This window comes from Cydia strobilella, chromosome 22 (genome assembly GCF_947568885.1).
Source record: "Cydia strobilella chromosome 22, ilCydStro3.1, whole genome shotgun sequence".
In the NCBI taxonomy this organism is placed as follows: domain Eukaryota; kingdom Metazoa; phylum Arthropoda; class Insecta; order Lepidoptera; family Tortricidae; genus Cydia; species Cydia strobilella.
Window position 1 is genome coordinate 9,592,794 of NC_086062.1, and position 23,960 is coordinate 9,616,753.

Genomic DNA, 23,960 nt, shown 5'->3' on the forward strand with positions numbered 1-23,960 from the left:
CAGAAATCGGATTACTTTGTTAAGAAATTTCCAGTGACCAATGTTCGAGTGTTGGCGGGTAATATGACAGATTTTAAAACAAAATAAAAGTCATTAGGTACTGTATCAACTGTATGTAGCTCGTGTAGTTAAAGCTTGTGTGTCCATGTCTGCCCCGATTTTTATTTGATTGTCAATTTGGCTGATTCGATCATCATAATATTGCCTTGTTATCCGATTTACATATGTATGCAAAATTTCAGCTGAATCGGAAATCAAGAAGTGGGTCAAATTAAAAAGTGTTTGCAAGACAGATTTCATGCGCTATTGAACTTTTTCTTTTTCGGCTCATGCCGAATGTTCTTGGGTTCAGGAAATAAGGAAGGCTTTTCCTTAGAGTTCCGTCACCAAAATAGTTAGAATAGAATAGAATAGAAAAATGATTTATTGCCACTCACATAGTCATACACAAGATAAAACAGAATAAATAAATAAAAAGAAACAGGGTTTTCTAAAACTAAAGAAGAAAATAACAGGCAGTGTGACAAAAGGGATGACCTCAGCATTTGCTGTGGTGCAGTGTAGACTGGCAGCCACAGCGCTGGTTTTCAGTGATCCCCAATTACTATTATATCTATCAATAAGATTGGCGGGTGTTCAAATTACTATTAATGATTAGAGCAGACATATGACGAGAAAAAAAAACCGGCCAAGTGCCAGTCGGCCTCGCGCACGAAGAGTTCCGTGCAATTACGCAAAAAACGGCAAAAAAATCACGTTTGTTGTATGTTGCATGGGAGCCCCACTTAAATATTTATATTATTCTGTTTTTAGTATTTGTTGTTATAGCGGCAAATTTCAACTGTCTAGCTATCGCGGTTCATGAGATACAGCCTGGTGACAGACGGACAGACGGACAGACAGACAGCGGAGTCTTAGTACTAGGGTCCCGTTTTTACCCTTTGGGTACGGAACCCTATTAAAAAGCATAACTTTCCTTTATTTCACCGCAGTCGGTAAAATAGGTAATCCCGCGAAAAAACAGTTATAAATCATCTGCGCATGTCATCTGGTCAAGTGCGGATGCGGAGACAACTGTCCGCGAACATTACACAGTCGTCGCGTCGGCAAACGGAACGTTGCCGCCAAAAAGTTACATAAAAAATGTAGATAACTTTTTAATCGAGTACCTGAATTATGTAGTACAAATTGGTGTTTGTTTTTAAAGATGGCTGCTAAGTTGTTGAGTTTGACTACTTTTTGGCTGAGAGTTTGGCTGTGCGCGACTGATTTGTGTTATGCACAGTAAGTAATTTGAATAATTAAACTAGATTTAGTTTTAAAATTAGAGGGTTCACGGAATTAGTTCAACTTTTAAACAGAAGGTCGCGGGTTCGAACCCCCGTTCATAGCTACATACTGTAAACTACCAACCAATACCTAAGTTACCAATACCAATCGCTTTTCGGTGCAGGAAAATGCCTAATTAATCCCAATAATAACGCAGGTTCCCTCTAGGTACTAATCAAATTGCCATCGCTTTCGTAAAAACTAGTACCTGTGCCAATTCTTGGGGTTAGCCAAGCGAGATGGGTAAGTTGCGGAAAATTTCCAAAAAGTTGTAAATCGGAAATTTTAGAAAAAAAATACACGTAACAAAGGAAACTTTCATTTTGGAGCTGTAAAATTTCGACCCCATCCCCATACAAAAACATGAGAAGCTTAGAATTTATTTTCGCGTGGAAATTTCGCCATTTTGGAAACTTTCCGACGGCACATTAATAGCCAAAGCTGATATCAGGATTTGGAATTCAATCGGAAACACACTAAAATGAGGAGAACAAACAAGTAGTAAAATTAAAAACATACCTATTTTCACCTCAGCAGCTCGAACAAGCCTACTTTCGTTCGGAAAGTGCGACTTTCCTCACTCCAGGGAGTAAAACAAAGTAGCTTTTTATTTTAGTGAAGGCCATGAACTGCCACTTCATACTTCTATTACAACTTTTTTTTTCTCTGTATTATTCTGTGTTTTTCGATATACATTATAACCTTTAATATGTTCTCACTACTGAGGTGAAAAATTATGTGTGCAACACGAGAGCAAAGTTATTTTACATCTCGTGTTTTTGAGTCCCTCGCTACGCTCAAGATTCTACCTTAGAATCACTCACTTCGCTCGTGATTCAATTATAGAATCTTTCGCTTTCTCGGGACTCAAAATAAACACTCGCAAGAAAAACCAACTTTCCTCACTTGTTGCACAAATAACTAATATATAAGGCCTTCCCACGTAACCCCTGGCGCAAAGGTGCCCATGCCCATTTCACTCGCTGCGTTGCCGCGTTAAATTGCAATGGACATTTATAAGGACAGGATTCCTAGTGGAGCTTTAATATGCTGTGCAGTATCTTACCTAAATAAAATTAGGTACTTATTTAGATCAATTAGAAAATTTTAACATTTTAATTGAATCTGAGGTAAGTACCTATTAATTTCCTATGCGCTTCGACATGGAGTTCTTTTATTCCCGTCATAAATTTTCTTTGGACCAGTGCCCCGTTTCTCAAAAGCTTTGTAGCTTGTAATACAAGTGGAAGTCCCTTTCTAACAAAAGCTATCAATAAGTAAGTTCCGCTTGTATTACAAGCTACAAGCTTTTGATAAACAGGGCACAGGGCCCCGTTTCTTAAAAGCTTGTAACTTGTAATACAAGCGGATGTCACTTTTTGACAGCTTTTGTTAGAAAGGGACTTCCATTTGTATTACAAGCTACAAGCTTTTGATAAACGGGCCCCAGGTATAGAGCTACAGCTTAGTACCTACTTTACTCTAGCTACCTAGCTGGAGCATGATATTGGGTCACATTCTGAAGAAATCTTCGAGCAATGTGACCATTATTAATGGAACCCAGACCCGTTAATGTCTGACAATCAATTTTTCAGGTAAGTAGTATGGCTCCATCGAAACTGTCGATGATTTCGCCAACGTCAAAGTGGGATCCACGTGGGATCGAATTAATATTTCACCCGTTGACCACGAACGCTGTAAAGAGTTCGAAACGTCGGGATGTATTATAAATTCAATATACGCGATATAATCCGTTTTCATAGTTTTATTTCATAATATTTCTTGATTAAAAAATTATGGGCCTCTAGGGCTCTAGCCAGACACGGTTAGAGGTAGAAATACCAAATGCTCTTAGAGCACGACGTTGTTCGGTGGTTATTGTAGTTGTCTCGTAAAACCGATAGCTGGATTTTACGAGAAGCACGTGGACTACCGGCCGTTGACTCCAAAATGGTGGTTAAACACGCTTTGAGATTAATTCTCCATTTACTGCACACTACCACATTAGATTACTGTATAATAAAGCTATCGATATTACACATTAAACAATATTTATGAGCAAAAAACAAAGGAATTAATCACGAGGCTACTATCAAGATGGCGATCGAACCGGAAGTCTTAATGTCTGACAAAAAGTTGTAGAAAAATTATTGAGGGCGCCACTTCCCACGTAACTGTCACATTTTTGACGTAAAATGCTTAACATGGCAACAATTTTTTAGTTCCATTCTATTTAATTCCTATTATTTTATGTCACACTATAGATACAGGGCTAAATACTTATTTTAGAGCAAGTAAACGCCAGAAATTCTTCAAAAAGACGTATATAAAAGTAGCTTTTCAAACAGCAATATTTAACAGGCTGAATAATTAAATAGGGACGGCATACGAGCCCTTTTTCACATTATAAAGCATTTACATACCTACATACATAAAGACAACATACATAAAGCGATGTCGCGACAACGAATGTTGTATCACAAACAATTCAGATTTGTGTATGTCGTCTGAATATTTTATTCACTCAGCATCTGGCCTGGCCACGCTAACTTTGCACAAACTTGTCAGTAAGAATGCTGAGCGTTTTCCAAAAAAACCTGAAAGACCTGATTTTAACAAATCTGGACTTTCTTGGGCTTTCTACTCAGAATTGTCAGCATTCTCTATCCAACAATTAAAATACGAAATGTAAATTCCATTTAAACTATTTCATTTAAACTAATTTTCATTTAAACTAAAACGTGACGGTACTTACGTTTTAGTTTGAAAAAAAAAAACCAACCGGCCAAGTGCGAGTCGGACTCGCGCACGAAGGGTTCCGTACCATTATCTATAAAAACGGCAAAAAACCACGTTTGTTGTATGGGAAGTTGGGAACCCACTAAATATATTTTTATTCTGTTTTTTAGTATTAGTTGTTATAGCGGCAACAGAAATACGAGTACATCATTTGTGAGAATTTCAACTGTCTAGCTATCACCAGGCATCGGAGTTTTTGTCGCATGGTAAGACTAATAGCAAGCTATGGAGTCGACATTTGCCATAAATGTAAACTCTTATTCATACTCATACTCATTTATTTAATTAATCTTAAAATGACTTTAGAGCGGTCGGTCGTGTATATTATCTTAGTCGAATTATATAAAAAAAGGTAACATTAAAGGATGACTCACGTTAGACCGGGACGTGTCCGGGCCGGAGCTTCCGGCGCTTCGTTTTCTATGGAAAGCATCACGTGATTACCTGTCATGTCATAGAAAAGTAAGCGCCGGAAGCTTCGGTCCGGACACGGCCCGGTCTAACGTGAGTCATCCTTAAATTGCGGTCAATATATGTCGTCGATGAGTTCCTTATTTTGTTTCAATACGTCCAGTTATTGTTATTTATGTAGGTAATAATAGCTTCTCTGCTACCAGGGCATTTTGCCAATGTCAAGTGTTTAGATATATTATAAAACAGTAAGTTGGCGATATTCAGTCATCCGTCGAGGCCTTCACGATGCACTGGAGGATATTCATATTATATTCATATTTATTTTATTTGTATCAATCATACATTGTCAGTGTTACAATTAGGTACATAGGTATGGAAGATGGATGTCAAAACATAAATACATTATTACAAGGAAAATTACAAGAATAAAATTTTAAGAATGTCATTAAAAAAATTAAAAGTAATAGTTAATCGTCGAGCTATTCATCCAAGAATTCAGCTACGGAATAAAAGGCCTTTTGGATTAGGATATGTGTAAGCAGAGAGCAGATTTTCTTAATCTATGTTTCGGCAACTCTAGGTCGTGTCGCCTCTGGTCCTGGAAGCGATTGCTGGTCCATATTTTCTTTGAAAACTTTTCTAAATTTAGCCGAACATATTTAACTACCTCTAGAATTAACAAAGAAGGTAACGTTAGAATATGTAAGTCTATAAATAACTGACGAGCTGGCGCGTCAGGGGCCACCCGTGCCATTTTCCTTATAATTTTCTTTTGTATGAGGAATGGTCTGTCCCTGTCAGCGGCTAGGCCCCATAAATCCTAGCTGGAGCAGCAGTACGAACCGCCGAATGATGTCCAAATAATTAGTTATTCGTATTTCCAGAAGAATTCTTCATTAACTGAACACATTGCGCTTGCCATTCACTGCATAATATCCTATCAAAATATTAAATAGTAGAATGCAAAAAATAAATAAGAATGTCTGGAGTACGATCCGCCAAAAAAACTAATTAATGAATAAAATTAACTCAAATATACTTACGTAGAGGGACTTTCCTCATACTGTTTCTCTTGCCCCAAGCAAAATAAACTATGTTTGTATTGCCCCAAGCAAAATAAACTATGTTTCTCTTGCCCCAAGCAAAATAAACTATGTTTCTCTTGCCCCAAGCAAAATAAACTATGTTCCTCTTGCCCCAAGCAAAATAAACTATGTTTCTCTTGCCACAAGCAAAATAAACTATGTTCCTCTTGCCCCAAGCAAAATAAACTATGTTTCTCTTGCCCCAAGCAAAATAAACTATGTTTCTCTTGCCCCAAGCAAAATAAACTATGTTTCTCTTGCCCCAAGCAAAATAAACTATGTTCCTCTTGCCCCAAGCAAAATAAACTATGTTTCTATTGCCCCAAGCAAAATAAACCATGTTTCTATTGCCCCAAGCAAAATAAACTATGTTTCTCTTGCCCCAAGCAAAATAAACTATGTTTCTCTTGCCCCAAGCAAAATAAACTATGTTTCTCTTGCCCCAAGCAAAATAAACTATGTTTCTCTTGCCCCAAGCAAAATAAACTATGTTCCTCTTGCCCCAAGCAAAATAAACTATGTTTCTCTTGCCCCAAGCAAAATAAACTATGTTTCTCTTGCCCCAAGCAAAATAAACTATGTTTCTCTTGCCCCAAGCAAAATAAACTATGTTCCTCTTGCCCCAAGCAAAATAAACCATGTTTCTATTGCCCCAAGCAAAATAAACTATGTTTCTCTTGCCCCAAGCAAAATAAACTAAAGCAAAATAAACACCTGACCTCATGCGTTTTTTTTTTCCAACATTATCACCATGCTTTTTTCTAGGTCAACAGGCCTGACATTCCAAGATCTGCTGCCAGACGACCCTCGGCTGTACGACAAGATGCGACCGCCCAAGAAGAACGACCAGCCGACCATAGTGTTCTTCCATGTCACTGTTATGGGACTGGACTCCATTGATGAGAACTCTATGGTAAGTGATGCCAGGATTCCTTCAAAGAGCTGCCCAGGAACCACCGGCCGATCATAAAGTTCCATGTCATTATCATGGGGCGTGACTCCATTGAGCATTCTATAGTAAGTTTCAAGGGATATCTACGAGGACTCTATGGTAAGTGGGACCTTCCAAGACCCTCGGCTTTACGACAAGATGCGACCGCCCAAGAAGAACGATCAGCCGACTATAGTGTTCTATTTCATGTCACTGTTATGGGAATTGACTCCTTAAAATACCGAAATTTACACGTTTCTGCACTAGAGCATTTTTCATAACAAGTACCTTTTATTTTTATTTTTTTACGGTAAGCAATTACAATTTGATTTTATATGTATTTATTGGACAATCTTCATATTATGTTTAACTCTCCATTCCATAAATAACGATACTTTTACCTAAATTGTTAATTGAAAGTACCCTAAGTACTATGTAAGTTTATGCTTAGTCATATTTTTTAGATACACATGGTGTTTACTTTCCTCGTATTTGGAATGAAAAGTACCTAGTGTTCAACTCGGGTGAAAGGCATCATTTCAGCCTCGGACTATTGGCGCTCGAACGCAGTGACACTACTTGAATGGGATGAGTGCCTTATTACTATTACTATTGTAGGTACTAATAGTACTTTTAAAACTGTTGTAGACATACGCCGCCGACATTTTCTTTGCACAAACATGGAAGGACTTCAGATTGAAACTGCCTGAAAACATGACTTCTGAATACAGGTAACATTATGATAAAATTGTACGCCCTTAAGTGCTTAATTGTTAACATTGTAAGAAAATATTTACATAGCTATCCTCCTGGGACCCCGCGTACATACATATTCTGCAAGCTATTCTGAACTCTTGTAGAGTAACTTAGAAAGAGTTCCAAATTCAAACACGAAACAACGGCTTCCGGGACTCGGGAGGTTATTTGTGCAACAAGAGAGAAAAGTCCGATTAAGGATGACTCACGTTAGACCGGGCCGTGACCGGGCCGGAGCTTCCGGCGCTTCGTTTTCTATGGAAAGCATCACGTGATCACCTGTCATTTCACAGAAAAGTAAGCGCCGGAAGCTCCGGCCCGGTCTAACGTGAGTCAGACAGAGTCCTTTATTCTTCGAGTGCTTATTTTAAGTTCCGGGCTAGCGAAAGATTCTACAATAGCAAAGTAGCAAGTAATTACAATTTAGAATTATATTTATCAAATATTTTGATTTCTGTTTTTCCAAGTAATTACACTATTATACAAGGTGTAACAAAAATAGGGGTGATCCGTTTTAGGAAATGTTCGGTTTCGCGATCGAAAAAGTAGAAGAAAAAATACACAAAAAGAAAGCATGGGGCAGTCGGCCAACACTCCACAATCCATAATACAAAGGCCAAAAATTTATGTAGCTTCATAAAAAAATTCTTCTACGTTTTCCAAATCAGAACACGTTTAATTTAGAATCTTGAGCGTAAAAAGGGAATCAAAAGCACGATATATATAACTTGGGTCTCGTGTATCACATGCAACTTTTCACCTCAGCAGAGATAACATAAATTGTAATTTTTTGTTGTTTTTCTTTTGCTGTACTTATTATTTTTTCCAGGCTTCTAGAAGTGGATTGGCTGAAACACATGTGGCGACCGGACTCATTCTTCAAAAACGCCAAGTCCGTGACCTTTCAGACCATGACCATCCCCAACCACTACGTATGGTTGTACAAGGATAAGACTATTCTGTACATGGTACGTGTATAAGTATCTATTGTAAATAACCGACTCAAAATACTACGTGTGTTGGTACAAATGTACACTCGACTGCAAAAACGCCAGGTCCGTGACCTTTCAGACCATGACCATCCCCAACCACTACGTGTTGGGGTTTCGAGGACGGCGTAGTCCCAGTGATCTCGGAGAAGACTTCACCGCCGCCGCCGTTGTCTCCGACGTTACGAGGACGGCGTTGTTCTCGTAACGACAGAGGTTAAAAAATCGGATTATAAAACTTAATTTAAGTGTGAATCAATTTAAAAATAGACTATAGACATACTATCTAAACTGTGAAATCGTGCTAATTGAACTATGATTTAGACGTACCAGTATCAGCTGCCCGTCTTAAACGAAATAATAACAATAATAAATGCGATTAAGTCCAGTTTTCTTAATTAGTAAAACAATAATTCGCTTAGAGTTTTGAATGATTCACGGTTAGTTTCACTAGACTTATGAGGGTAGACCGAGCGCTGTCTACACAACTTTGACACCCACCCGCTATCTTCAGTCACCCGTGAACATGATGCATGTAACTGCGTCGAAATATCGGGAGCTCACAAATAATACAAAAGGTAATCACGGTCTATATCCCGGTCAATATAAGTCTAATAATTCGCTTTCCCGTTCACTTTCAATTTTCCATGTATTTTTTATACTGACAGGTGAAGCTGACCCTCCGGCTGTCGTGTGCCATGAACTTCCTCATCTATCCGCACGACACACAGGAATGCAAGCTGCAGATGGAGAGCCGTAAGTTTACTATATTCCCTCTCTTTTTAAGTGATGTCTTTTCATTCAATTGCCGAATGGTGGAATTTTTGCAACTGAAAATACCTAAGGCGTTGTAAACGCCTTACGGAATACGCATACTTTGCGGACATAAATGGTAAGGTGCGCGTATTTTTTACATGTTTTTGCGATCAACTGACGGTCTTTCCACCGCTATACAATACAACCGGCAGACGTTTTTTTATTTATAATAGCTTCTAAACTATCATCTGACACAGTATCAATCGGGAGGCGATGACGAAAAAAAATTTTTTTTACATGGTCATGTGATCTGAAATAACCTTTATTTTCTCTGGAAATTATAGAATGACGAATAAATCTGATCACAGAATCTGAATCGCCTCGACTTTTTTACCTTTGTCGCAATAACGTAAACATAGTTTCATTTTTAATTTCACAATTTTTTTTAAAACCTCTAACTATCGGCTGAAGATAGCGTTATAATTAGTCCGTGGGGCTCCACAATGAATATATAACGAACGCCGAGGGCCCTCAGAGCGTCCTTGGAATCTGTCGAGGGTTCGTCGCCAAAATAAAACTGCTTTTTCACACAAAAAGGAGAATATGAATTTTGAGTTATGCCCTTTGGATTGTGATGTGGGGCTAAGGAATTTTAGGGCATTTATTTGTTACAAACTTACGCATTTTTAAAACAAACAGTCGTGAGAGACGCACTAGAAACTGTAGTTAACCGGTGGATCTATATGTGATCATTGTCTAATTGAGACGTGCGATAAAACCTGCTAATTTCACAGCCTGGAACAGCCTTGATACCTTTATAAAGTATCCTCACTAAAGTGTAGTGCAACCCAGCGGTGTACCTACGAGTAAAAGCTAGAGATTTATATGTACATATGTAGAGATTCGTTCGTCAGATCTGTCTGGCGGACAAATGTGTCAGTGTGGCGCTAATTAGGCAGACTGGAACTACGGGAGACCTGACAGACAACTCTGTACGCGTATATCTAGATTTATTCCGCGCGGTCGCCTCAAAGCATGCCAATTAGGTATTCCTTAAATCTAAAAATCAAAGCGTCTATTTCCGTCCCCTATCTAATATTGGCGATCTATACATTGCCTAAGTGAGGCTCGCGATAAAACCTGCTGACTTCACAGACGGCGAGAACCACCGAGGGCCCTTGCCCCACATTCAGAGGCCCCTTCGACATCAATTTCTGGGCTGTATCGGCGGCTCTTGACTCGAGTGTTTTGGAGCGTTCGTGTTGAGTGCTAGTAATTTTGGAATTGGTGGTTGATGGGTTGTTTGGCGTATGCAAAGAATGTGTGCTACGGTTAGGGTGGGTTTATATTTGGATTACGCGGCGTAAGTATGTACCTACCTACCGACATGACCTCTACCTAAAGCGTTATCTGCCGCAATGCGACTGCTTGCTCTATCCATACTAGTATTAAAAGCAACTCTACATTATTACCTTTTCACGATTAAATTAATGATTTAAATTTAGCCCTGGAGATGGACATGGGATTACTGGAAATCTATACCTGGAAGGAGTTGAGTTGATAGACCAAAGACGCCTGGGAGACCAAAGTAAATACCGTACGCTCTGTACGATGTTAGTTTCTATAGTTGACACTCGAGATTCCTCTTTTTCAGTTTTCTCGCCAAGAAAATACAATCGGGCAACGAAAAAGCCTTTGAAACTCCATCAAAAAGCGTGGCCTTAAAGCCGGCGGTTTACACTTGCACTATCCCAATCAGCGCGGTCGAGTCGAGGGGAATGCTTTCGCCCTGATTACGCCATTTGCTGAGGATTCAGATAGTTATTGCCAAATCTTACCACGCTATCGCCTCATAACGACCAATAAATGAAAAATATTGCACAATTTTTGGAGCAGGAAAGTGACTAAGTCATCTATCATCATCATCATAATTTAAGAGCCTGGCTCTTGTCGGTGGAGTAGACGCCAGTTTTCGCGGTCCTTGGCCAAGTTCTTTAGGTCCCTGTAAGACAAGACATATGCTATTCCTTTTAGTTGCTGTGTATAGCTCTCGTGGTTTTCCTCTTCCTCTTCTACCTTCCATAATAAGTTATCCATAATTATTATTTATTAGCCTGTAATGTCCCACTGCTGGGCAATTGTCTCGCTCTCTGTTTATGGCATTTCGTAGTCTACATCTAGCGTCAAATACCGGAACTATCAGTACCTTCTGCTACTCGACACTAGATGTCACATGTGTCGCGACTGACGAAAAGTATATTGCTCAACAATTTGTAACTAATATTATTAGTAGAAGTTAAAAAAGGTTTCCGGTTAATCCGGTTATAATATTAGCTGAAAATCGTTGAGCATTAAACTTTCCGTTTGCTGCGACATCTATTGTCGAGTAGCAGTACTGAGAGTTCCGCTACTTGACGCTAGATGTAGACTACGACACTATATAATAATCGTTTTGGTAACAAAACTGATGTATGGAGTGAGCGCTCTATGGTCTCTATGACATGTCTTCTTAATTCTCTTTGCTTTCACGTAAATAAAACCCCATCGGTCAATCCGTTTGAGAGCTATGATGCCACAGGCAGATAGGCAGCAGACAGACATTGGCGTCAAACATAACACCCCTCTTTTTGCTTAGGGGGTTAAAAATGGCTACCCTATGTCAAAGAGAATATATAGGATAGAGGGGTACTGTCATAGTAAATTTTGTAGTCACAGTAAATTTACTGCCATCTATCGACACACGAATAAAACAAAAAAAATATTATAGGGTGGACCAGTGATAAATTCTCTTTTCGTATGGACTGACGTATTTCGTTAAAATGCATTTATCATTGGCCCACCCTATATATATTTAATTAATAATTCATAATTTATTGCTTATTATCATGTGGTACAAACAGATGTTACATTAGGGTACGTTCACACATGAACCCTGTTAGGGCACAGCAAGTATTTCTTAAAACTAAACTATAACTAGGTACATAAATTAAAATTAACGCATTTTCATCAAGGCATAGCTTTTACTTATTATTTTATACTTATTTTATTATATTAATTACTTATTATTTTATTTTATTTTATTATAATTAATTAGGTACTTATTTGTTAAGTAAGTTTTGATTTATTTTATCTTTATTACCTATTATAACTTTTAAGTATTAACATAGTTTTTAAGCCTTATATTTATGATGGATAAACGTTTTTTTTACTTGTATTTATTATTATTATATGGGTTTGACCCATGTTCTTTCACTGATATGTGTTAAAATTGTTAAATAACAACGCCACCTAAACGAAAATAGGCCAAAGGTAATGGTGGTAGTGATCTATGCGAGAGTCAAATTTTCTTAATGTTCGAGGCACGTTTTTTCCTTAGACTAGGCTGTATTCATCTTATACGGAGTACAAAGACCTATGCCTAAGTGGTTGACCTGAGGCGATGAGCATGTAAGCTATGGCAATTGCAGCCATCATTTTTTCGTCGCGGTCGTTAAGGTAGGTACAAAAGGTTATGCCTGCCTTGCTTCATTGGGATAGAATTCTGAACTAGTTGCTTTTTGCGGATTTTGCGAAAATTTTAAGTCGATCTCCCGCAATGTCGGCGCATTAGGTAAAAAAAACCGGCCAAGTGCCAGTCGGACTCGCGCACGAAGAGTTCCGTAGCATTACGCAAAAAACGGCAAAAAATCACGTTTGTTGTATGGGAGCCCTACTATAGCGGCAACAGAATTCTAGCTATCACGGTTCATGAGATACAGCCAGGTGACAGACGGACAGACAGACCGCGGAGTCTTAGTATGTATGGTACCCATGGTATGGAACCCGAAAAAGGGGTAAATCGAATATTTTGTTAGCCGTTACTGCTATGGAATGTTGGTAGGCATACCAACATTCCATTGAACGCAATACTGCGATTGCTCACGAATTTTGCAAGCAGTTCAGTGAGAATAAACCTACAATGATACCCTAATACTTATGTTAGATAACTCTGATTGTATACTTGTCTAAAATTCTAGCAAAGTTAACTTCGAACGCAGCTGTTTTATCATATAAATTATCCATGCAGTGGCAATGGGCAGGCCACATATATAGGATGGACGATAATAGGTGGACCAAACGGCTGACAGAATGGTCTCCGTGTGATGGAAATAGAAATCGTGGACATCCGAGGAAAAGATGGAGGGATATATTTCACGAAATAGTTGGCGACAACTGGATGCAAAAGGCCCGCTACAGAGAAATGTGGAAACGCGAATGGGGAGGCCTACGCCACAGAGGCGTCTACTATTACAAATATGTAATTGTTAAAGAACAATCATATAATATAAGTAATTAGAATTGTTTAATTATAAAGTAAGTACATAATAAAATTGTAAGTTAATTTATTGTAAGGTAGTAATAGTAGAAATAAAGGCGTAGAAACTTTCGACAATATTCCTGCATTTTTGAGAATGTTTTGCAACGTCCGTGATGGATAAACTGTTGCTTCCTAAATGTATTATTGTCAACATTTCTGTACACAGTTATTCAATAAATATTATCTTATCTTGCACATTGCTAAACTTAAGTGTTTAACTACTACTTAGGAAGCGTAGAAAGCTAAGCATGACGTCAACATTTCTTGAACTCTTCGCCATGTTCTGTTGAACTGACACTCCATTCTAATTAATTTATGTGTGTATTTTTCCAGTGTCGCACACGACAGACGACCTCATATTCCAATGGGACCCCGATGTCCCTCTGGTGGTGGACGAACACATCGAGCTGCCGCAACTGGAGATCGTCCACAACCGCACTGCGGATTGCACTCAAGTCTACTCTACTGGTGAGTTCCCATTGTCTTAGCCTGGGCTAGCCAGTCCCATGGGACTCTGATGTCCCTCTGGTGGATGAAAATATTGAGCTGCCGCAACTGAAGATCGTCCATAACCGCACCGCGGATTGCACTCAAGTCTACTCTACAGGTGAGGTTCCCATTGTCTTAGCCTGGGCTAGCCAGTCCCAAAGGACCCTGATGGCCCTTTTGTGGTAGACGAAAACACGAGTTACCGCAACTGGAGATTGTCCACAACCGCACTGCGGATTGCACTCGAGTCTACTGTACTGGTAAGTTTTTAATTGTCTCCAGTCAGTCTTTAAGTTGCCACCTATGCAGCCTGCCGCAACATTATTAATGTTAAGGCACAAGTCTAGTTGGACAAAACACTGAGTGGTGAGCCTATTTCAATAACAATCTTTTAATAGGACACGGATGTCTCGATGGTGGATGAAAACCTTAATTTGTCGCAGCTGTAGCAGCTACAGGCTAAATTTGTACAGCCGATTGTACTCAAGTCTACTAGCGTGGTAAGTCTCTTTCGGAGCCAGTTTTCCAATGGAACACGGATGTCTCGCTGGTGGATGAAAACCTTAATTTGTCGCAGCTGAAGCAGCTACAGGCCAAATTTGTACAGCCGATTGTACTCAAGTCTACTAGCGTGGTAAGTCTCTTTCGGAGCCAGTTTTCCAATGGAACACGGATGTCTCGCTGGTGGATGAAAACCTTAATTTGTCGCAGCTGAAGCAGCTACAGGCTAAATTTGTACAGTCGATTGTACTCAAGTCTACTAGAGTTGTAAGTTTCTTTCAGAGATAGTCTTCCAATGGGATACGGATGTCTCGCTGGTGGATATTAAGAACCTTGATTTGTCGCAGCTGTAGCAGCTACAGGCTAAATTGCGCAACCGATTTGTACTCAGATCTACTAGAGTGGTAAAGGATGACTCGCGTTAGACCGGGCCGTGTCCGGGCCGGAGCTTCCGGCGCTTACTTTTTTATGACATGACAGGTGATCACGTGGTGCTTTCCATAGAAAACGAAACGCCGGAAGTTCCGGCCCGGACACGGCCCGGTCTAACGTGAGTCATCCTTAAGTCTCAGCTTTCAGTGCCAAAGCCTTCCCAATGTCCCGATGGCGGATAAGAACGTCTATACGTACGATTGTGTGCTGTCTCTAGCTTCGGCAACTATTTGCCGAAGCTAGAGACAGCACACAATCGTACGCGGTGCACTTAGGTCTAATCTAATAGCTGTGTAACATTGGCTTATCTACTCCGGACTATTTAATCCTAATAATCATAAGATTATGTATATTTCCACTGGTTTAACCTAAGCTTATCCATTGAGGGCAATGCTCACAAACAATTGTATCAAATTGGTTTATGGCAGAGTTTTGGCCGTTGTGTTTAATACGATCATTTAGATGCGTTATATTTACCATAGAGTAACTTATACTAGAGCGGTACTGTCATAGTAAATTTTGTAACCCCAGTAAATTCACTGCCATCTGTCGACACACTTTAAAACTAAAAATAAATATTTATAAAAATACGATAAAATGTATTTAAATATGGATTATTGATTTTTTTATTTGCATGAATTATTTTTATATGATTTTGACCCATGTTCTTTCACTGGTATGCGTTAAAATTATAAATAACAAACGAAACAGTCAACGCCCTCTATACGAGTGTAGGCCAAAACTAGTGGCGCCATCTGATCGAGAATCAAATTTTCGTGATTTTCGAGGCACGTTTTTTCCTTAGACTGTATCCATCTATTACGGAGTTATATCTATCTTTGTATTTACTTACGTCTGTATTTGTAATTAATACATGCAGAAAAAGATTATTTGAACCCGTTTCCAGAAGCTTTGTAAAAAATAAAATAAAACCGGCCAAGTGCGAGTCGGACTCGCGCACCGAGGGTTCCGTACTTTTTAGTATTTGTTGTTATAGCGGCAACAGAAATATATCATCTGTGAAAATTTCAACTGTCTAGCTATCACGGTTCATGAGATACAGCCTGGTGACAGACGGACAGACGGACAACGGAGTCTTAGTAATAGGGTCCCGTTTTTACCCTTTGGGTACGGAATCCTAATGATCACCAGGCTGTTTTCAGGCCTATAGTGCTTCGCCAAAAATGGCGCTCCCATTGTCACTGCCAAGTCGCGTCGTTGTAAAGTATAAAAGTAAAAGTAGGCGGACTCTATAACTACGAAACTTGGCACACTAGATATGTGGCTTTCGGAAATTTTAGTGTTTGACTGCTAAAAAATTAATATCAAAGGACTCCACTCACGTTGCAATAAATTGCATGCTATTTTACCTTAATTGACGGCTATGAAGGTGTAACGACTATAATCAATTGATCAAATGCCGCAATATACTTAGAGTTAGATCAGGAAAAGTCTGCAACGATTTTGATAGCATACGCAGTGCAAGTGTTATTTATACGTCATAATTTCATAGAAGATTGACGTTTAAAATAACACTTGCACTGCGTCAGGGGTGCGAAACTCCTAGCTTCGAGCAAGCTCGGCTCCGTTCGGCTCAGCATTGCTCCAAAAAATTATTAGGGTTGGCACAACTTGACGCCCCTTTGCGTGCACGACCACAGATAAGATAATGACCTGAATTTTGACAACCCTAAATAGCCGAAAGGGATAGTGCCATATATTAGAAAGGGACATCATGATTCGACCCTGAACCGCTGTCAAACTTCAGTTTACTTCGGTTTTGTAGGAAGTTGCCTTTCTGTACGGTAGTACTATTATTTATTCTGTGACTGCGTGTGCTATCAAAACCGTTGCAGACTTTTCTTTGTGTAACTACCTATTTACCTACTTAAGGCAAATCGCATACAATCATTGGTGACGTGTCAATCATTTGTAACTATTTAATTTCAGGCAATTTCACGTGTCTGGAGGTGATCTTTAAGCTGAAGCGGCGGCTGGGGTACCACTTGTTCAACACTTACATACCTACTTGCCTCATCGTAATTATGTCGGTAAGTTTATTCATTATTTTATGCATTTGGCAAAATTTGGTCGTGACTGATGTTCTGTCGTTTGATTCACAAAAAAAATTGACGTAATTAATCGCATAGCTTTAGTTTCTGAGTTCTGAACATTTGGGTTTATTTTAGCAGGGACTTAGTAGAGTTGAAAAATAGACTGAGGTAGGATCGCTAAGCCGAAACCGTTATTTTAGAACACACCCATTTCCTTTACAACTTATGGGCTATGGATGGTATAGAAAGGATGCCAATCTCTTAAGGCAGAATTGTTGCAAAAGTGATCGCTTTCAGCTTTAAATAATAGTTTCTAATAATCTCTCCGGTAGCGCTAGTTAGGCTCTGGGACATAAGGCAACAAATAACCCGACCAAATTACGTAGGTTGTTTTTGGTAGTATTTCGGTGTATGGTGGCGCCGCCTAATTACTGTTTTTTGATGGACACTTTTCATACATAGAGATTTGGCTCCTTTATATAATAATAATAATAACGCCCAGCCGGGCTATGATGCTCGACTGTATAAATGATATAGCTGTATAAATGATGATAAAACTGACATTTTATCCAGTTTTGACGTCTTATCCACTTTTGACAACGATAGCCGGTAAATGATATACTGCATAACATGGTCGTTGGATAATATGTCATTTGTCTAAATTTCCACCTTAAAATTTGATGATAAGTGGATAAGTTAAATGATATATATGACACTTGTCCAAATTTATACATTTTTATATACTTTTGTCCACTTTGACAGCAATAGCCGGTAAATGGCTACGATTGTTGGATAATTAGACATATAGTCGATTTTTGACGGCTAGCCTTTGATTAATTTATCGTAGTGCTCACTGGGCACGATAAGTGGAAACACATGGACTTGAATACTAGAAGGGGATTTGAAATGAAATGAAATGAAAAGTATTTATTTGTCAGAATATAAACATTGATGTGATCTTAAGTTAGAATTAATGCAAGTTCCACCATATTCTACCGTGAAGTTTGGTTTAAGGTCTTTTTGTGAGGATAGTACATCTTTCGTTTGTTCTGCTAAGATCAGCGAAAAAGACTTGTGGAATATAAATTGTGAAATATACCAGTTATTGGAGTTAAATATCAGTAAGTATCCGTTTTTTTTTTCAATATAATATATACAATTTGGATTCCATTTATTTACATATAATATTATCAATACCTTCTTTGTAGGGATGGCAAGATACCATTTCTTCTTGGCAGCTGCTGCTATTGAAGAAAAAGAGGAAAGAAAACTGCAACGACGGGCCATAAGGGATGCATGCAACCCATTCGATATGCCTAACAAGGAGTTTCGTCACATATATAGAGTGCGCAAAAAATTGGCACTCTATTTGTGGCGTAACCTCAACATGGCGATGGATTGCCGGCACATCTTAAAGTAAAGATATAATGTTGCACTATTCCTCAAATCATTCTTGTCACCTTTACCACCACCTTGATCTTAATACTTGTTTAATAATGACATACCAACTTACAACTCTTTATTTTAGGTTCTAACATCACCACGTTACCAAAGGGGAACTGGACAAGACCATGGCTTGTCCATTGCTCAATCTACCGCCAGCAAGTACCTGGATCAATTTGTGACTGCGGTGAATAGAAGGTATGTCCATTTTGGTACTGAACACCACTGACGCAGGCGATAAGAACTATAATGATGTTCCTTTTATACGGCGTAATCACATACATAGGTAGTCAGTAACATTATATTTATACATTTTTCCTAATACATACTTACGTATAATTTTGAGGACTATGAAAATTAAATAAGGCTTGAATGTGTATTTTTGAAAATTAAAGGTAATTTGAAGTGTTTCTAAATATTTCAATGCATATTCATATTCATATGTACCTAACTTTTGTTATTAAATGCAACTTCTTTAGGACTCTTCGAAGCTTGTACTTCCATATTTATGGAAGTATTATTCAATATTAGCTACGTGTAGCTAAGGTACCAAATCATAAAAGTGGTGGGTTGTTTACAGACTTAAGGATAAATGGATATCTCTTCCCAGGAGACGAGCGGTCCCGGCAATCCATCGCCAGAGGTTTACCCGGGTACCTGTCGAGTCGACCCTAGTATATAGTATCCATAATTTTTAGATGTAGGTTTTAAGTTTGTAAATTTCTGTATACTTTTTAATATAAATAAATACACATATAGCTAATTAATTTTTTGGTATTTTTTGTATTAATAGAAATAAATGTGGAACTTAAAGATGAAGTTCAAAGGGTAAGTATGCATAAAGCTAATGAAAGTAATTAATATGTACTTTATATCAATTATAAATTATAAATAAAGAATGGGCTTGAAAAATTAGGTAGGTATATGCAACCTTCTCAATGTTACTTCATACAACCAAATATTGTGTATACGCGAGTCAATGGCTAAAGAAACCGGTATAAGTAAGCTCTCCGATTACGCATAGGTTGTTACGAATCTCACGGTCACGTTATACTGGGGTTTCCGAGATGTCTACATGCTTGCGAGTAGCCTATCGTTGGGAATTAGGATTTTTCTTTTTTAGGGTTCCGTAGTCAACTAGGAACCCTTATAGTTTCGCCATGTCCGTTCGTCTGTCTGTCTGTCCGAGGCTTTGCTCCGTGATCGTTAGTGCTATAAAGCTGAAATTTGGCATGGATATATAAAATATAAATCAACCGAAAAAAAATATTATATTAGGTTTTTAAACAGTTTCTGACATTTCCTACGATAAATCGAGGATTGAAAACATTTTAACAAAAATACTGATGATCTTAGATTTTTCTCATGGGCTGTATTGTCATCGAATAATAAAAGTTATCGTACTATAATAGAAGTGGCCTACCGCGTGCGCGCGTGAGGGATAGAACATACGCAATGTGACAATATGATTGGTCGAGTAGCCCACCATAAACCATTCAAATTTACGATGGGTTTAAAAAAAACCGGCCAAGTGCGAGTCGGACACGCGTTCCAAGGGTTCCGTACATTACACAATTTTACAATTTAAACAATGTATTTTTTATGTGAAACGTGAGTGAAATGTCTTTAAAAAACCCGTAGGGGTAGGATCAAAAACTAAGTAATTAAGCCCGATTCACGCTTGACTGCACATTTCTAGTGGGTTTTCCTGTAATCCATAGGTAAAGATCTATTTTATCTATTTTCGAATTTTATACAGCACAACCCGAGGGTGATCCCACGATGTTTGACTACCACACCCATGAAAAGTTATAAGAGCGAAAGAGATAGAAATAGTAGATTTTTGTTTTTAGTGACAGTAAAGTAAATCTCTACGAATGGGAAACGTGAACATTTCAAAAGTGGGTGTGTGTCTATGGACTGTGGTTACTCTTTTATGCATGGTGTCTGTGTGTCTATAGTTACATTTGATATTTTTTCGGAAGTAATCGCACAAAAAGAAAAAAATGTGTGCCTCTAACATTTGAACCCCCTTCTTCCTCACGTTATCCCGGCATTTTGCCACGGCTCCTGGGAGCCTGGGGTCCGCTTGACAACTAATCTTAAGAATTGACGTAGGCACTAGTTTTTACGAAAGCGACTGCCATCTGACCTTCCAACCCAGAGGGGGAACTAGGCATTGTTAGAATCAGTCCGGTTTCCTCACGATGTTTTCCTTCACCGAAAAGCGACTGGTAAATATCAAATTATATTTCGTACATAAGTCTATCATTTGAACCGTGCGTTCAAAACAAAAAAAATTATCGTGAATGTAGAGCTGTAGAAAGACATTCAATGAAAAGTCGTTTTTGACTTATCGCTAAAACTTCCCTTCTTACCTACTCCCTTTTGCCTGTTATGTTATGTTGTTACTTACTAATAGGCTCCATTCAAGGCAGCCTATTGTGACGGACGGGTAACTACGGAGCCCTACAATGAGCATGGCCCGACATGCTCTATGCCTTTTTTTTAGATATTCAGCACTTGAACCTCTTATGGTCACGGAATTAATTTAGATATTGTCTATGTCACCTATTTTGTGTATTTTTTTACTAGCCTATACATATATAAGAGTGTTCCACTGCTCGGCAAAGGCCTTTCCTCTCACCGCTATTTAGTCCTATCCAAATTGTCCAATGCACACTCCCACTTCTTTTCTAAATAAGTGTCCTGCCATCTCTATTTTGGTCTTCCTCTGCTCCGAGGTCCATCCTGTGGGATCCAGTATGTGGCTAGTTCGTTAATTCGGCCAACGAGCCCTGCCCAGCCCCATTTAGCCCACTTATAGCTTTGCGACCTTCATGCCCACATCCACAATACCGGTTTTGGATCGCAGTGCGGTGTTTATATGTAATATGCTCGGTTGGTCGGTTCTACGAACATCCAGCATGCTGCGTTCCATTGCTCTCTGACAAACCTTGAGTCTGAAGTTTTCAGTTTCAGTTTAAGACAAAGTTTATGAATAGGTAGGATAGACATTTCGACCAGTTTATTTGACAAAGAATATCTGAATTTATACCAAATTGACCTGAATATCTATTCAGGTGCTGAATTTCTTAAAAAACAAGCGCACGTGTTGTCATCATGGTTTATGAGATACAGCCTGGTGACAGACAGACGGACAGTAGATTCTTAGTAATAGAGTCCCGTTTTTACACTTTGGGTACGGAAACCTAAAAAGTAACCACGGAATCATATACATTGGACACACGTAGGGAACTTTTGAAATGTTTACGTTTCCCATTTGTAAAGAGTGTCCTAACAGCAAAATCCAACTATCTATATCTCTTTCGCTCATTACTTTTCATATGTATGTGGTGGTCGAAAATCGTGGGTTCACCCTCGGGTTGTGCTTTAGGTATGAATTTCGTTTAGGGTCCGTTTCATACAGACAAGTGGTTAATAAGGATATTCGCTGAATTTGAATATGTTTGACGAGGATGTATTTTCAAAATGGCATAAAATCATCAAATGAAGGAGTTTAATAATAAATAATACTTCATTTTAAAGAACATATTAACTATTTACTTAAATAAAACAAAATTGGGCGATATCGTGAGTATTTTTTGAGAAAAGTTATCTTAAAAAAGAAAAAAACGTTAAATGCTAGAAAATTTGCATCTTTGGTGACAGATTGCACAAAAACTATAAGTGATAGCACTGTGGTGTGTATGAGAGATTAATAGCAAATTTATTAAGGATCACTTCGTTCCTACACACTTTTCTGTATCTTGAACGGTTTCCTTAAAAATTGAGAAAAACCGGGTTACGGGCCCGGTGGGGGGGTGACGCAGAGGGGGGAGGGATGGGGAGGGTTGATGAAAAATAACTTCGGTCCATAACGTACATATCCCAATTTAAAAAAGTCTTCCATTAATTATGCCGTAATTTTAGCTAATTTCCCTTACCTAATGATTGACGCGACAGTATCTCGCCGCGAGATAGACTACCCGTCTTTCTGTATGAATTAAAGGGGGTCGGGTATTCTATGTCGTGACGAGATACTCTCGCGCCAAACATGTGCTAGCCCGGCTGTAATTAGTTTATGTAGCTTCAGATACCATAGTAAAAAAAATACAGCGAATAAAAGTTTTTTATAGAAAACTTGTTTTTGCTCTATTTCGTTTACGTTTACGAGAGCTATATAAACTAATTACAGACCTAGATATATATATATATGTTATCGAATATGCAAGGTTTGATTAAAATCCAACACTTAGTTTTAAAATGAGAACGAAACTCCGCTTGTATGGGAAGGTGAAATTCGGCCGATCTTGCCCGGGACTCTTTAAATGAAGATTACTGTTTACATGGCGGAACAAAAAGTATCATTCATAAGATTAACATATAGGATAGCTTTTACCCCTAAAAGCATCTGCTAATAGGATCAGAGTCACATGGAAAAGCTAGTTACTAAATAAAATACCTAATTCATGCATGTTTGAGAAAGATAGACGCATTTAAAATGGCATGGCGGTAAGAAATCCTGCTTCTTCTGATACAGGCGTTCGTAGGGCTCTGTAGGAAAAAGATAGGAGGGCGAACCATTCGTTCAATCCATTAATTGTAATGCAATTATCAATGATACTACATCAGTTACTAGCGGCGATACTCCTCGCCCCATTTGGAATGTGGGGAAAAACTCGCACTGACCCTTAATGAAACAAGTTGGTCCAGGCTACAGCTATGTGTTTGTGAAGCTGGAGCTGGTGGTGTGATATTAAAGCGAACAGAGGCCTCGCCGGCGGGTTGCGGAGGCTTAAGGTGGGGAACATCTTTGTGTTTACGAGTAATATGCGACTTAAGACCTCGGGACGTGAACACTCGCGACGACTCATTGCATCTAACACCATAAAATAGTAACATAGTAAATGAGAAACTTATCAAATAACAAACACAAACCACAGTATATAATTATGTATAACTAAACAATATTTATATATACTTAATAAACGCCTTAAATAAACTCAATTAGAATTTATTTTTTCAAAAGCTTACACCATGGATAATTTTTAACTATCAATATCACATGTACATAGATAAGTGATAGGATGTCATTTAGCCAAATATTCATTAAAATACACTTTAAGTAAACTTGTTTGGAATTGATTTTTCAAAAGCTCAAACCATGGATAATTTATAACTGTCTATGTCATTTGTACATGGATAAGTGGTAGAATGTGATTTAACAATCTATTCTTTAAAATACACCTTAAGTCATCGAGCTTAAAATTGATTTTTCAAAACCTTATCGCTATCATTTGTCACTTATACGTTATCCTCGCGACTTTATACCGAATTAAATCACTTATCAGATATGCCGTCTTTTCACTTATACAATGATAAATGAAATGGTGACAAAGCATCATAGCCCGGCTGGATCGGAGGGTCCGTCTACTACTCACCACACACCGTATGCTACACCCACGCTCGTCAGTTATGAGATTGTACATCTCACGGAAGTGTGGAGGTCGAGGCTTCCTTAACGCCAAAGATCTCCACAACCGCGAGGTGTGCAATCTCAGGAATTATTTCCTTAACAACGAGTGTGGGATGCATCGTGATGTGGTGGCAGTGGACGGGCAC

General features: G+C 38.6%; 1 protein-coding gene across 1 annotated transcript in view; it reads left to right on the forward strand.

Moving 5' to 3' along the window:
* Positions 1–1,160: 1,160 nt before the first annotated feature.
* Positions 1,161–23,960, forward strand: part of LOC134751457 (glycine receptor subunit alpha-2-like) — a 29,242-nt gene continuing 6,442 nt past the window's right edge. Inside the window, exons 1-7 of the mRNA XM_063686865.1 lie at positions 1,161–1,284; positions 6,393–6,540; positions 7,207–7,289; positions 8,144–8,282; positions 8,972–9,059; positions 13,750–13,884; positions 16,789–16,889. Coding sequence (XP_063542935.1) covers positions 1,208–1,284; positions 6,393–6,540; positions 7,207–7,289; positions 8,144–8,282; positions 8,972–9,059; positions 13,750–13,884; positions 16,789–16,889 — 771 coding nt within the window. The 5' untranslated portion in view covers positions 1,161–1,207. The remainder of the gene's footprint in view (positions 1,285–6,392; positions 6,541–7,206; positions 7,290–8,143; positions 8,283–8,971; positions 9,060–13,749; positions 13,885–16,788; positions 16,890–23,960) is intronic.